A 13,207-nucleotide genomic window follows, 5' to 3' on the forward strand; every position below is an offset into this window, starting at 1 on the left:
TATATATGTATTGTCATGCGCTCCTTCTCTTATCTAAGTGGGGGGTCAAAATTTCTTGCGCACGCGCTTTCAATTCACACAGGATCGCCGTTCATTTTATATAGTGTGGGAGGGGGGGGGGTGTTGGTGGAATTGCTCTCTGGAACCGGCGAGGGGGTTGGAGAGGTTGATCGGGGTAGAGAGAGAAAGAGGAACCTTCTGTGTATGTGTATGTATGTATATGCGAAACCGACGCAGCAAGTGAGGGGCCGCTAAGACTGTCAGAGAGCCGGCAGCCCGCAACGCGAGCTGCTGTCTTCAATTTCCGCAATTTTTTCGACTTTCAAAAAAAAAAAAAAAATACAAATTACACGAGAAATTAAAAAAAAAATTTTTTTCTATTTTTTCACGAGCACTGCGATTTGTAATCCTTGAAAAAAAAAAATTTCCTCCTCCATCACCTTTTGTTCCGTTGGCGGTGGATAAAGTCGCGTTCATCGTTTCCGGGCTGACAGCAGAAACCGCACACTACAAGAGAAAGGGTAATCGAAAAATAAAAAAAAAAAGGGAGGAGAGACCGTCTCTCCTCTCGCGAGGCCTTTTCTGAACCTTTCCCTTCACTTCCAGGATTTGGATAGCCGAGAAAGTTAAGGTGAGTTATCAAAGGTCCAGTTTCATTTTTTTTTTGTTCTTGAGATCCCATTTTTAAATACCCCTTTGTGACTAGATCAGCTGATTGTGGATCATGTATAAGGGTTTTTTTTTCCCTAAATGTTTTATTACGGTGAAATTGCTTGCGGTTTACACTGGGAGGGGTTGTTGCCAAGGGAAGTACTACTGCAGTGTCAAGAATGAAGTGGGGCAGGTTCTAAAAGTTTAATCGGTGTTTTTTTTTCCCAGTGATTCAACCCCAGTGCGGCTTTGTTCAATTTTCAGTGTTCCCCTTTTTTTTCCTCGAGTGCTTCTTCATTATTGAAGTGGTCAGCGTTTTTCCTCTTAATGGTGATTAAACACGTCAAGTGGAAATTTAACCTATTATTTTGGATTAGAGTCTTTAGAAAATCCGGATGGACTATATAATACACTCTAAATCTGAATCAGTGAAAATTTCATTGAATTCAAATCAATGGCTCAGTTTTCTTTAATTCACTAGTGGAATTTCACTGGGTATCAGTAAAAACCAATGATTCTCAGTGAAATTCCACTGGTAAATTAAAGAAAACTGAGCCACTAATTTGAATTCAGTGAGATTTTCACTGATTCAGATTTAGAGTGTACAGATTCTTGTTTGAAATTTAGAATCTCAAATGAAATAAATTTTGTCAGTGATTTTGATTGCGATAAAATAATTTCAATGAGAATCAAAGAAAGAAGATAATTGTAAAAAGAATTATGCTGATAGAGGAAAAAAGTATAGAGAAAGAAATTAAAAAAGGGTATAAAACAAGAAAGGATTAAAATTTTAAATTAAATTTAAAAAAAAAAACAGTCGTCAAAAAATAAAATTAAAAAAGTTTTTTATTTTCAGAATTTTACTAAGGCAATTGATTCTATTCGTGAGATGTAGGATATATATGATTTTTCTTTTGAATCATCTTGTCTCATCTACTACACCATCTCTTATCATATTCATCTCGTATTCTGATTGCCCACTCATCTATTCAAAATCGAAATCAGATCTTCTATTGGAGTATTTCACCCTCGGGGTTATTTATAAATTGAACTCCGAGTCTTAAAATATCCAAGATATATTATCGTTCTTATCGGTGATATTCAAAACGATCGATTGACAAAAAAAAATATGATATTTTAAAATTTTCATTTGATGATATAATTATTGTACCTGATAGGGAGAAATTTTTTTTTCAATTTTCAGAATAAAATTATCAAAATTTATGTTGATATTTTGAATATATATAAAAAGGGATGGACATTAAGTCACCTGTAGGGTCATTTGATGATTAATTTGGATCAATCATATGCTTTGGAGTCAGTTAAATCCTTGCGCATTCGCGACTCCGAGTCCTTTCAATCTTTCCTGCTAAAAGGGTTTCCAAGATCATGCGCATTACTCGAAGCCGGTATCCACATTGACCGAGACACGTCAAAAATCGAACGTGAAAGGTCCTGAACAATTTTTTTATTTTTTTTTTTTATGATGATCCTACCATTGGTGGAGATTATTTTTGAAATATCCGTAAAAAAAAAGAATAGGTCTTTGTTTTAACGATCGACTATTCTATTCAGCTTCTTAACAATTGTTTTTTCGGCCTCATGGAAAAGAAAAGGATTATCCCTTTCAGAAGGAAACGCCATATTTTTTTTTTTTTTTGGTCATTCAATTTTTTTTGTGTACTTAAAGGATTAGGATGGATTTTTTTATGAAAGAAATTTTTTTTCGTTTAAATTTCCGAGTTCTAGTTTATTCCATCTTTTTTTTAGTATAGATTTTTTAGCAGATTTATTTTAGTATTTGTTTCTCTAAACATTTTATTCATCATTTTTAAGCAAATAATTATTAGGTACGCTATGTAATAATTTTTATTTTTATTATTTAGAAAAAAAAAAATTTTAATAATATTTGATTAGTAACGAACATTCTATATTAATTAGACAGAAGCTTCTTAATTTGAAATAAAAAAAATTTCAGTCAAAAAATAATGTGTATATGATTATGAAATCATTATGAAATGAAATTTATGAAACAACTATAAATATTGATTTAATTATAATCAGAAAATAATTTAAATTTTTTCTTATAATTTTAAACAGCTATTTGAATTTATAAGACAGGATTCAAATTTTTTCACTGATGCCAAAAAAAAAAAAAAAAAAAATTGTCACATTTTCTAACAAGGTAAACCAATCAGCTGATGAAACCTTGCAAGATAATAACGAGTCTTCATTTTTAGTTGGTAAGCTTAAAGGCCAGCTTTAGGTTTTCTGCATTTTTTCTTATAGTTTTACAAAGTTAATAATAATAATAATAACCATGATAGTAATAATAATAATAATAATTTTTTTGGTGTTGTGTGAATGATGATATTCTCTTTAAGTAATTATTGTTTAAATTTTATCACATAGAGAATCATCTTCGATAATTACGTAATGATTTTCTTCCTGGAATAAAAATAGTTGATTTGATCAAGACGTCATTTGGTTAAATTATTTTTATAAAAGCTCAATTTCCCTTGAACTTTCTAACGCATCAGAAATCAATATTACATATCTATGTGATCAAGTGCCATATTTTAATTCTTAAAAATTCGCCTTGTAAAAATTTTTATTTTGCCCTATATTTTGTTTCTGCTTTAATTTTGATTATTGATAGTGTGCTATGTTGATTTCAATTAAAATCAATATGTAACTTCAATTTTTAGTAATTTCAATTATAATATTGGTACAGTTACTGAAAGATTTATGAAATGGTTGTTTTTTTCAAATGTTGAAAGTTTCAATTGTTGAGAATTGCAACCAATAGAAAAACAATTCTTTGTTTCAAAGAACGTTTCTTTGAATCAAACAAATTTGTGCATTGTAAGAAAATCTAAAACAAAATTTTGCTATTAATAACAAATTGTTAATACTATAAATCCGATTATAATTCTTTATCTTCTTCTTAATTTAATGGCTACGACTAATCAGGCCAATTCAAATCCGATTATAATTATCACGCCATGAACACGCTACCATGAGGCACACACAGCTGTTTACTAATTTACGTAGTCTGCGCAAACTCAATCGTGGTAACTCTGTGTATCTACTTAAGTTCGGAAGAAATATTTTATTGATTCAAAAAAATTATTTTTGGGTTCAAGAAATGATTCAAAGGAAAAATTTTTTTAATTCAAGACACTTCAAAATTTACTTTTGGTAAAAGCAAAGAAAATTTTTTTTAATTAAAATAAATTTTATCTTTGATTCAAAAAGTGAATTTAAAAAAACGATTTCTTTGTTTCAAAGAAATCTACTTTCTGGGTGTTGCTTCAATTTCTAATGAATATTATATATATGATAATAATTTCAAGTAATTATAGTTAAAAATGTTGGCGTTATTTAAATACTAATCTCTAAATTTGAATTTGAAAATAATTAATTCGATAGCAAAAAGTTGAAATAGTAATTCTTCTACTAATCTTTTAGTTAAAAATAACTATTTATTAGTGAAATTTACTTAGGTTATGTTAAAGTAACTAAAATGTCTGGAAACTAATTCGATTAGTCAAATTTGACTATTTTTTCAGTTATACTTTTCCACTGAAAATTATTTAATTTTTAGTACCTAATAATTATTTATCTTTTCATTAATTACTGAAGTAAAAAGTCAGCCAAGATTTTACTAACAATTATAGTTATTTTTAACTAATTGAAATTTAAAGAGTACTTATTGATAATAATTACATCTCATATAGAAATATCAATTCTTTACAGATTGAATCGATATATATATATATATATATATTTATATATATAGCAATATAATTTTTACATATATTATTATAGCTTCAGTTTCCAGTCAATTGAACCTATATTTTCAATCGTCAATAGCTTCAGTTATCCATAGTTTTAAATAATTGTATAGTTTTAATTCTATATAATTTGAACCAATAATTTTTAACCAATGTAATTGAAGTTACTATACGCAGTTTAAATTTTCGATAGTTTGAAATAATTGGTACAATGTTCCATTTTGAGAGGAATTGAAGCGTTGCGATGATAATTGAGGATAGTTCTAAGCAATAGTAGTTTCAACTATTGGTAACTTTAAATAGTCAACAGGATGTGATTGTTAGGTCCATTTTTTTTCGGGAACTTTACTCTTAAAATATTAAATGGATTGATTTGCAATTTTGCAGGAAATGTCTAAAATATGATGAGGAACAGCTTATTGTGTGTTGGAAAACTGTCATGTTTTGTTGTATTAATTATTATATAATAAATTTTGGAAATTTTTAGAAAATGTGAGGTTAGGTGTGACGTCACAGTTGAGTATTTTATAATAATTAATTCTTGTATAGAAAATTTTTAAATTGATGATGATTTAGGAAACTGTACCTAACCTCCAAAATATTTCCTACATTGTCTACTCTCTAGGGTGCTTGATTGGTTAAAAATATGTGCGCTTATTTAAGAAACGTTTAGTTCAACAAATCTCACAGCATTCCGAGAAAAGTTCCGAACTATATTCGGCATATTTCGGAAACGTTGGGGAATCAGTGTTGGGTAGTAACTATTGTTACTAGTAACTATGTTACTGCAAAAGTTACATTATTTGTAACTTATAACGTAACTTAGTTACTATGTAACTTTTAACTTTAAGTTATTTCGTTACTTTCTTTGTACTTTTTTTCTTACTTTAAAAACTTAATAATTTCGTGTTTCAAAAAGAGCACACAAAGTGATAGTTCCATCGTGTTCGGTTGGTTTACTGTTATAATATAGGAGATATACCTACCGGCATAATTTAAATACTGGACAAGATTTTTTTTAATACAAGAAATTAATTTAAAAGAATGTCAGCAGTATTTAATTGTGATATTTTTTCGGTAGTAACGAAAACAAAAGTGACTAATTTTGAAGATTTGATTCCATGTGTAGGATTTGTAGAATTTTTTACGTTTACTCTAAGGAAGAAAATAATTTGAAATTAATAAATACATCTACTACAATAATATTTTACATTTTAATTTAATTTCCATTTAATAAAAAAAATTGAATTTCGATAATACAGAAAATTTTATAATAACTTTTCAGTAACTTGAAAAATAACTTCGCAGTTATTTTTTAAGTAACTGTAACTACCCGTGTAGAAATTTATCGTGGAAGTGTATGAGAAACTCTCCAGTTGTGCTAGATTCAACCTAGCATCTAGATGGGAAAACTGGACAGGCTTGAACGTGGGATGTAACGCTAGCAACGTCAAGATTTTGTACAGGTCTTCTGTCTATTCCTTGTCTAGTAAAATAAAGTGATTCTAGCCAGTTCCACGATAATAAAAAAAGCAGTTTCTACCTACATAGAATAATTGATATTTATAAATATAAAAGAATATTTTTCAATTTTACTCTTTCGTTTTTCTAACAGAACTTATATTACAAAAGTATTTTTTAATAACACAATTCCTCTTGCAATTATTTTTAAAATTAATTGTAATACAGTTTGTTAAATTGGATTTTTTCTTTAAAACAGATACACAGTCACTACAAAAATCGTACTTGTATATTGATAACTAATTATATATATTCTTGCAATCACAAAAAATTCACTCTAAATTGTCAAGTTTTATTATTTATTATATAAAGATTGTATATTTTGAGAGACAATCTCTGAGACTATAAATGTCCTTTTTCTAATAATTGTTTGTTTTATGCTGTATATTTTAACCTGCACGCTGAAACTGTTCAAAAATGCAAAAATATGGAAACTGATCACTAGATTTATAAATTTGATTTTTTCTTCACAAAAAAATAAATTCAACAATAAACCTTTAGTTTACTTTTACCGTGCACTATGTCAAGAACTGATTTCGTCTGCTAGATTAACGGATTCGCAGTGCCACCTTCTCTACGACATATTATACTAAATTCTTCAGTCAGGATCCTAAACTGGGCCTGGCTAATTCCTAGACAACCTACTATACGAACTTGTACTGAATTTTAAAATCAGTGTCCTAGACAAATTTTAGCTAGATTCTAGACAAGCATTTATATCGAAGAAAATAAAGGGAAAACTGTACATTTACTTTTCGGGGCCAGGACAGTTTTTTCAGAATAAATTTCGACGACAAATACTGTCTAGCATTAGTCTATTTCTAGGAAGGCCACGATAAATTTCTACATGGGGTTACTAAAAAAAGTAACTTACCCAACACTGTAGGGAATATATATACTATAATGGACTATACTAGTTTTCTGTACCTATACTGTTTTTTTTTCTTTATACTTAATTTTTGTTTTCAAATTAATTATTTTTAACTAATTCAAATTTATAGAGATGAGATTTATCAACCATGTTAATTTTATAATAATGAATTCTCCAAATAATACTAAATACTTTAATAAAATAATGGATTTTTTTTCATTTTCCTCTCACGATTCATGAAATTTTCTTGCAAACTCCCTTTTTGTGAGTCTGGTCGTTGAATTTTATAAAGGGAAGTTTGCTTTTCTGTAATAGACTTGAAATTGTAAAGGGTATGCATGCAGACAATAGAGGTAGATGAATTCCATTCACGCTGCTGTATAAAAAGAAGGGGTAGAAAAAAAAGTAACTGATATATAGATTTCACGTCAGATAGGTATATATATATATATATATATATATATTCACTATTGCGCTCTGTCGGTCGATCAGCGGTTATATAGTGCACGAGGTTTAATACCTGCGGAGAGAAGTTAGCCGGTGTTGTTAAGTGATTACCTAATGTGCAACATTTTGTTGTTTGTCTTGGTTATCGCATTATATTAAACGAAAGATAATGACTTTCTTATTTCACTCAATTATCATTAAGAATTTCTATATACACACAATTATCATTTTTTAATGATGTAATTAGTAATTATGAAATTAATTATTAATTATAATTAGTTAATTATTTAATTATTATTCTTTCATCGTACAACTCAATTTTATTAAAAGGAAATATCAAATTGTAAATTTTAAATAACAAAAATATATAATAATTATTATATATTTTTGTGAATTAAAATTTATTTAACATTATTTACGGTTCAAATTCAAATTTAATTGTCCCTTATTATTATTAAAAGCATACATTTTAAGCTTTATTTTAAGGGGTAAAAAAAAGAAATATAAACTGTCCTTTATTAAAAAAAAAAGTCAAAAATATTTTTGATTTTCAAAAAAAAAAAATTTTCACCATTCGAAAGAGTAGGAAAAAAATCTTTCGAAATCATATTGGACAAATTTTTTTTCATCCTTTTATACAATAGTTATGATTTTTTTCAAAAAATCCACTGTTCATATTTTGGCAATTGGATCACTTCAGGAATTTCGCCTCATATGTATATATAAAATTATTATATATATATATATATATATATATATATATATATTTTGTGTAAACGGAATTGAGATAAAAAAAAGCTTTGATACCCTTATAAGTATAAAATTTTATGATATAGTAAATTTTTCAGAAACATATTTTGATGACTGTTAATATGCAAAATCTAAAAATATATGTGAAGGGCTCTTAGATGTTCTTGAGACGATTAAATGTCTCCAGGACGTCTGGGAGGCAAAATTACTATCCAGCATGCCACATTAATTCGCGTCAGTAGTACTAGCAGTTCAACGTCAGACGGACTGTTCAGATAAAGTTTACTTTATCTGACCAACTATTTCACTCTTAAGTGTTGATAAATTAATTAAATTTTTCTGCTCTGCTAAATCTTAAACAAATAAATAAAGACTGTCTCTCGCAAAAAATCTATATAAGAATAATAATAATCATTATTATAAAAGAAGTGCCAAAAGTTTTATAACCAAAAGGAAATGGAATTAAATTTTACAGAATATGAGTTTTTTTTTTATAATTAGGTATAAATATTGAATTGAATATGTTTCAAATTAATTTATAATTTAAAGTAAATATAGTATAAAATAATTATATATCTAATACAAATTTTAGACTCGTATTTACAATTATACAAATTAATTTTTTTATATTTTACCTACACACGTATAACTAAAAGTTTTATTTATATAGAAATATTTAATACAAATTAATTAGTAAACTATACTGCTGCTAATTTATTAGTTGTGGTTACTATTTTTATTGGTTGGCATAACTATTTTATTAGTTGGTTTAACTAATTAGTTTGTTGGAATAACTATTTAATTAGTTACCTTCTTAACGAAGTGGTTAGGCTGACTAACTAAATGGTAACAGTATAATTAATATAAATTAGCAAAAATACTCTTATTAACAACACAGAAAATTAAAAGGCATTAAAAGAAGCTGCAACGCTTCTTATTTTAATCCAATTTTGCTTATTTTAATACCAAAATGGATTAAAATGAGCAAAATTGGATTAAAATAAGAAGCGTTGCAGCTTATTTTAATGCCTTTTAATTTTCTGTGAAAATGGTAATCGCAACTAATCGTTTCTCTCAGTGGCATATTTTTTATTATATCACTGAAAAAGTTTCATTTGTTTCAAAATAATCGGTTACATTTTCTCTAAATTCGCGAATCAATTATTTCTGTATTTATGCAATAAATAACATTTATAATTGACTCGAATAGTAATTATTTGAATCAATAAAATTTTTTCGATGTTTTATTAATATATTATCATAAATAAAAAAATAGAATCGTAAAGATAAAATGTCACTAAAATGAATTGATTTTGATATTTAAGAAATGAGTACTATGGATCCTGCTGGGGATGGTGGAGGGGGAGAGGAATCCGGAACTGACAAAAATACAACCGCGGGTACACCTTTGACTCAACATCAACAGCATCCACCACCTTCACCTCTCAGCGGATGTTATCTTCTCGTGGTGCTTCCAGAACCTCACACCGCACAACATAAGGACCTCATCTTAAGTCGCCTCGCAAAAGGTAAGTTTTTCTTTAATTTAAAAAATCAAAAATTTTTATTTCATTTTTCAAATATTTTTAAACAGTCGCATCTAAAAAAAAAATTTTAAATATACATCATATATGTGTATCGAAAGATACCTAAGAAGCAAATAATTTTAGGTTATATTTTGAAATTTTTAAATAAATATAAACAAAAAGGATCAACCCTTAATATACAAATGATTAATATTTAAATCTATGTTTCAAAATATTCAATAAAAACTTATTTCCATTTCATATATAAATTAAAAGGAACTTTTAATCAACTTAAAATTGTCGTAAACATAACCTATAATTCGTTTGCTTCTTATCCTTTCTTCGGAGCGCGATACATATTTCAAATAATATTTTAAAAAAAAATAATTTTATCACAATTTATTTGATTACTTTTGAACAATTAAAATTGTTCATTTTTGTTTGTCTCTTCGCTCGGGGGAAATTCGTTTTTAACACTAAATAAACGAGAATTTAATTTGCAATTAATGAATGATTTTGACCAAGAACAAAATTGTATTAATTGGAGCGGAAATTTCAACATATAAATAAATGGATAACTTTTAGTATATATACCTTCACGTATTAATATAAATTTCAAATCTCGAATAATAAATTTTATAAATAATTTCTTTCGTAAATAATATTAATTTATATATTAATTATCAGACATTTTATTGTTTTATTAAACTCACAATTATTCTGCAATACATTATTTCATATGTAATTTTTTCGCCACAAAACACATTGGATTTAAATTTTATTATCTTGTTTTCCTTTTGAAAAAACAGTTTTTTTAAAGCAATAAATTGTTATAGGAATAGTATAAACATATTTTTTAAACGAAATTTTGTAATTGATTATTTTAATGGGTTTGATGACTTAAAATAAAATATATAATATGTATAATTGGTAAGTTTTCATTGTTAGGCCAAAAGAGTATCGATATTTTGGTTCCAGGGTCACGTGACTTCCGCATGCGTACAGATATCTAACGGTTCTTCCTTCTTTGCGTGTTCCTTCTAACTTATGCGAGTCCCTGAAATTGACAACTTTCTTATATTGTTGCTAAGCGAGCTTTTTGATAAAAAGAAATTCTTTTTATTTTAAAAATTCTTCCAAAAACGATTTTAAGTTTTTAATAATAATTTTTTAAAAAAATTCCATTTTCCCTTTATTCAAATCACTTTTTATCCATTTCTTTTTTTTATTCACGCATTTTCAAACACTGACCTTAATTTGCCTTATACGTATAATCGGTTCAAATTTTCATTAAATTCTTTATTATTTAAAATTAAGATAAAAAAAAAAAAAAATCTGAAAAGATTTCATAACGCAGTTGAGAATAATTATTTATAAACTTTTACAAAAGTAATATAAAAAAAATATAAAAGAAAAATATAAATGGAAAATAGAATTCTATATGGGGGAAAAATAATGAAAAAGAGAAGTTATAAATTGCATAAAAGACAAGAATAGTCGTATTGTATATAGAGTCTGTGAAAAAAATATGTTAATTATATAAATTCTAGATGAAGTTCATATCAATGGAACATGATATTGTGACATAAATCAAACTTGATAATACGACCTTGAAATTTTAACATCTATTGTTATATACTATATGTATATATAGTTTTCTCACAGCTTCGGGCATATGGAGCGCATTTTTTACATTTTCTTTTCATATGTACATTGCTATTTTCATCTTGCCTAGAATGTCATGTACATTTTGGCATCACTTATGCAAAACGATTGAGCTTCATAGTGGAAATATACATTTAAATGAGAAGATATTTTTATTATATATATATATATTACTTTTTTTTGACAAATTTTGACAGTTGAATCTATGATTTTGCTGTTAACCGTGTGTGTCGAGGCACTCTGCAAATCTCCACTTGACGTTCAGTTTTTCCGCAATGCGCCAATGCCATTTCAGAATATCACCTGCAATTCATTTTCTGCTTTACCACGATACGCGTCAGACCTAATGACCTTCAATTATTACAATAATTAAATATTATTAGGCAATTTTTAACTTGTATTATCGCAGTTTATGATCTCGAATATGAACATATTCATATACAAAACATGATATAATATATGATATATACATATATTGGGAGGATTTCACGTGAAGTGATGAAGATGAAAAAAATGTCTCTTTTCAAAAACGCGCTCATTCTTATAAATATAATTTTTTCAATTGTTAAATAATAAAATAATTTTTTTTCAATGTCACTTATGATGGTTTTTTTTACCAAAAAAAAAAAAAAATGAAAAATAAACTAAATTTTTTATTGAATGAAAGGCACAATTTTTTATTTATTTATTTTTTTAAGGGAGAGGGGGGACCACTGAAGCTTTAATCTACTGAAATTTTTATTGTTATTAGGCAACAATTTTTTTTTCCTAATATTATTTTAGAATCTAAAAATGACCCGTGAAGTTTCAAATTTTATTTAAAATTTACATTATGTAGATATTTTTTTAGAGATTTTATTTTTTGAAAAATATTAAATATTTTTAAATACGATTGATTGTTCAGAATGATGAAAGAAGTGTTAAAAAAAAAAATTGTCACTGAAAAATAAAATCAAATAATTTTTTTGTATAATTTTTTAAAATTTGAAGTACACTTTTTAAAATATACAAATGTTACGATTAAATAAAAACAAATGATAAATTAATTTTTATGACTCAATCACTTTATAGTTTGATATAAAAAATTATACTGTAGATAAATATATTTTAGACTTGTATCATGGTTGTAGTAAAAGAGCTTTTATTGTCCTTGAGTAACCATAAATGTCGGAACCATAAAAATTGATAGTACTAGAGAAATGTTCCCATAAATTTCTATTTTTCCTTCGTGTCTCGTGTATTATCAAAAGAAGACGACAAACTTCATATATACGATATTTTTTTTTTTAACACCAAGATTTCTTGTTGTTTACAAATATATGAGAGCTAGGGGCTGGTTGTAACAGGGGTAGGTTGTAACATGTCATTTTTGACGAAAATTTCAACTTTTTAATTTTAATTCATTAGATTCAATCTTATCATAACCCCTCGCATTATGCAAGCATAGCAAGTATTTTATTTGATGGCGTAGGGCGTAGAATAATGCCTAAAATTAATTTATTAGAAAATTTTTATTTCATATAGAATCTCATTAGATAAAATTTTCTTTTAGCCTAATTTTTATTTGTTCGAATTATTTTTCAAAAAAAATTCCATTACACCAATTTTCTATATTACCGAATTTTTATACAACCGAATATTTACTTCACAGAATTTCTATTTGTTCGAATTTTCATTTTTTAGAATTTTTAAGAATATAATATTATATGACAGATTTTTTACTTAACAAAAATTCATTTAACAGAATTGCTATTTGATTGAATTTTTATTTGACAGAACTTTTATTTGTTCAAATAAACAATTCGGCCTGAATTTTAAAATTAACGAATCAAAATTTTCTGTGTAATTTCTGATTGGTTAATTTTAAAATTCGTGCACAAAAGTCTCTGACGAAAGTTAATTTGAACAAAATAGAAATTCTGTGAAATGAATTTTTGGTTATATAAAAATTCTCTAATATAGAAAACTGGTTTAATGAA

The 13,207-nt window shown here is 26.7% G+C and overlaps 1 protein-coding gene across 1 annotated transcript in view; it reads left to right on the forward strand.

The window, feature by feature from the left end:
* The first annotated feature begins 207 nt into the window (after positions 1-207).
* LOC127278683 (microtubule-associated protein futsch) overlaps positions 208-13,207 on the forward strand; it is an 89,583-nt gene continuing 76,583 nt past the window's right edge. Inside the window, exons 1-2 of the mRNA XM_051300501.1 lie at positions 208-631; positions 9,363-9,566. Of these exons, the coding sequence (XP_051156458.1) occupies positions 9,374-9,566 (193 nt within the window). The 5' untranslated portion in view covers positions 208-631; positions 9,363-9,373. The remainder of the gene's footprint in view (positions 632-9,362; positions 9,567-13,207) is intronic.

This window comes from Leptopilina boulardi, unplaced genomic scaffold, assembly GCF_019393585.1.
Source record: "Leptopilina boulardi isolate dan_hultmark-lab unplaced genomic scaffold, ZJU_Lbou_2.1 LbouV2_210, whole genome shotgun sequence".
Classification (NCBI taxonomy): domain Eukaryota; kingdom Metazoa; phylum Arthropoda; class Insecta; order Hymenoptera; family Figitidae; genus Leptopilina; species Leptopilina boulardi.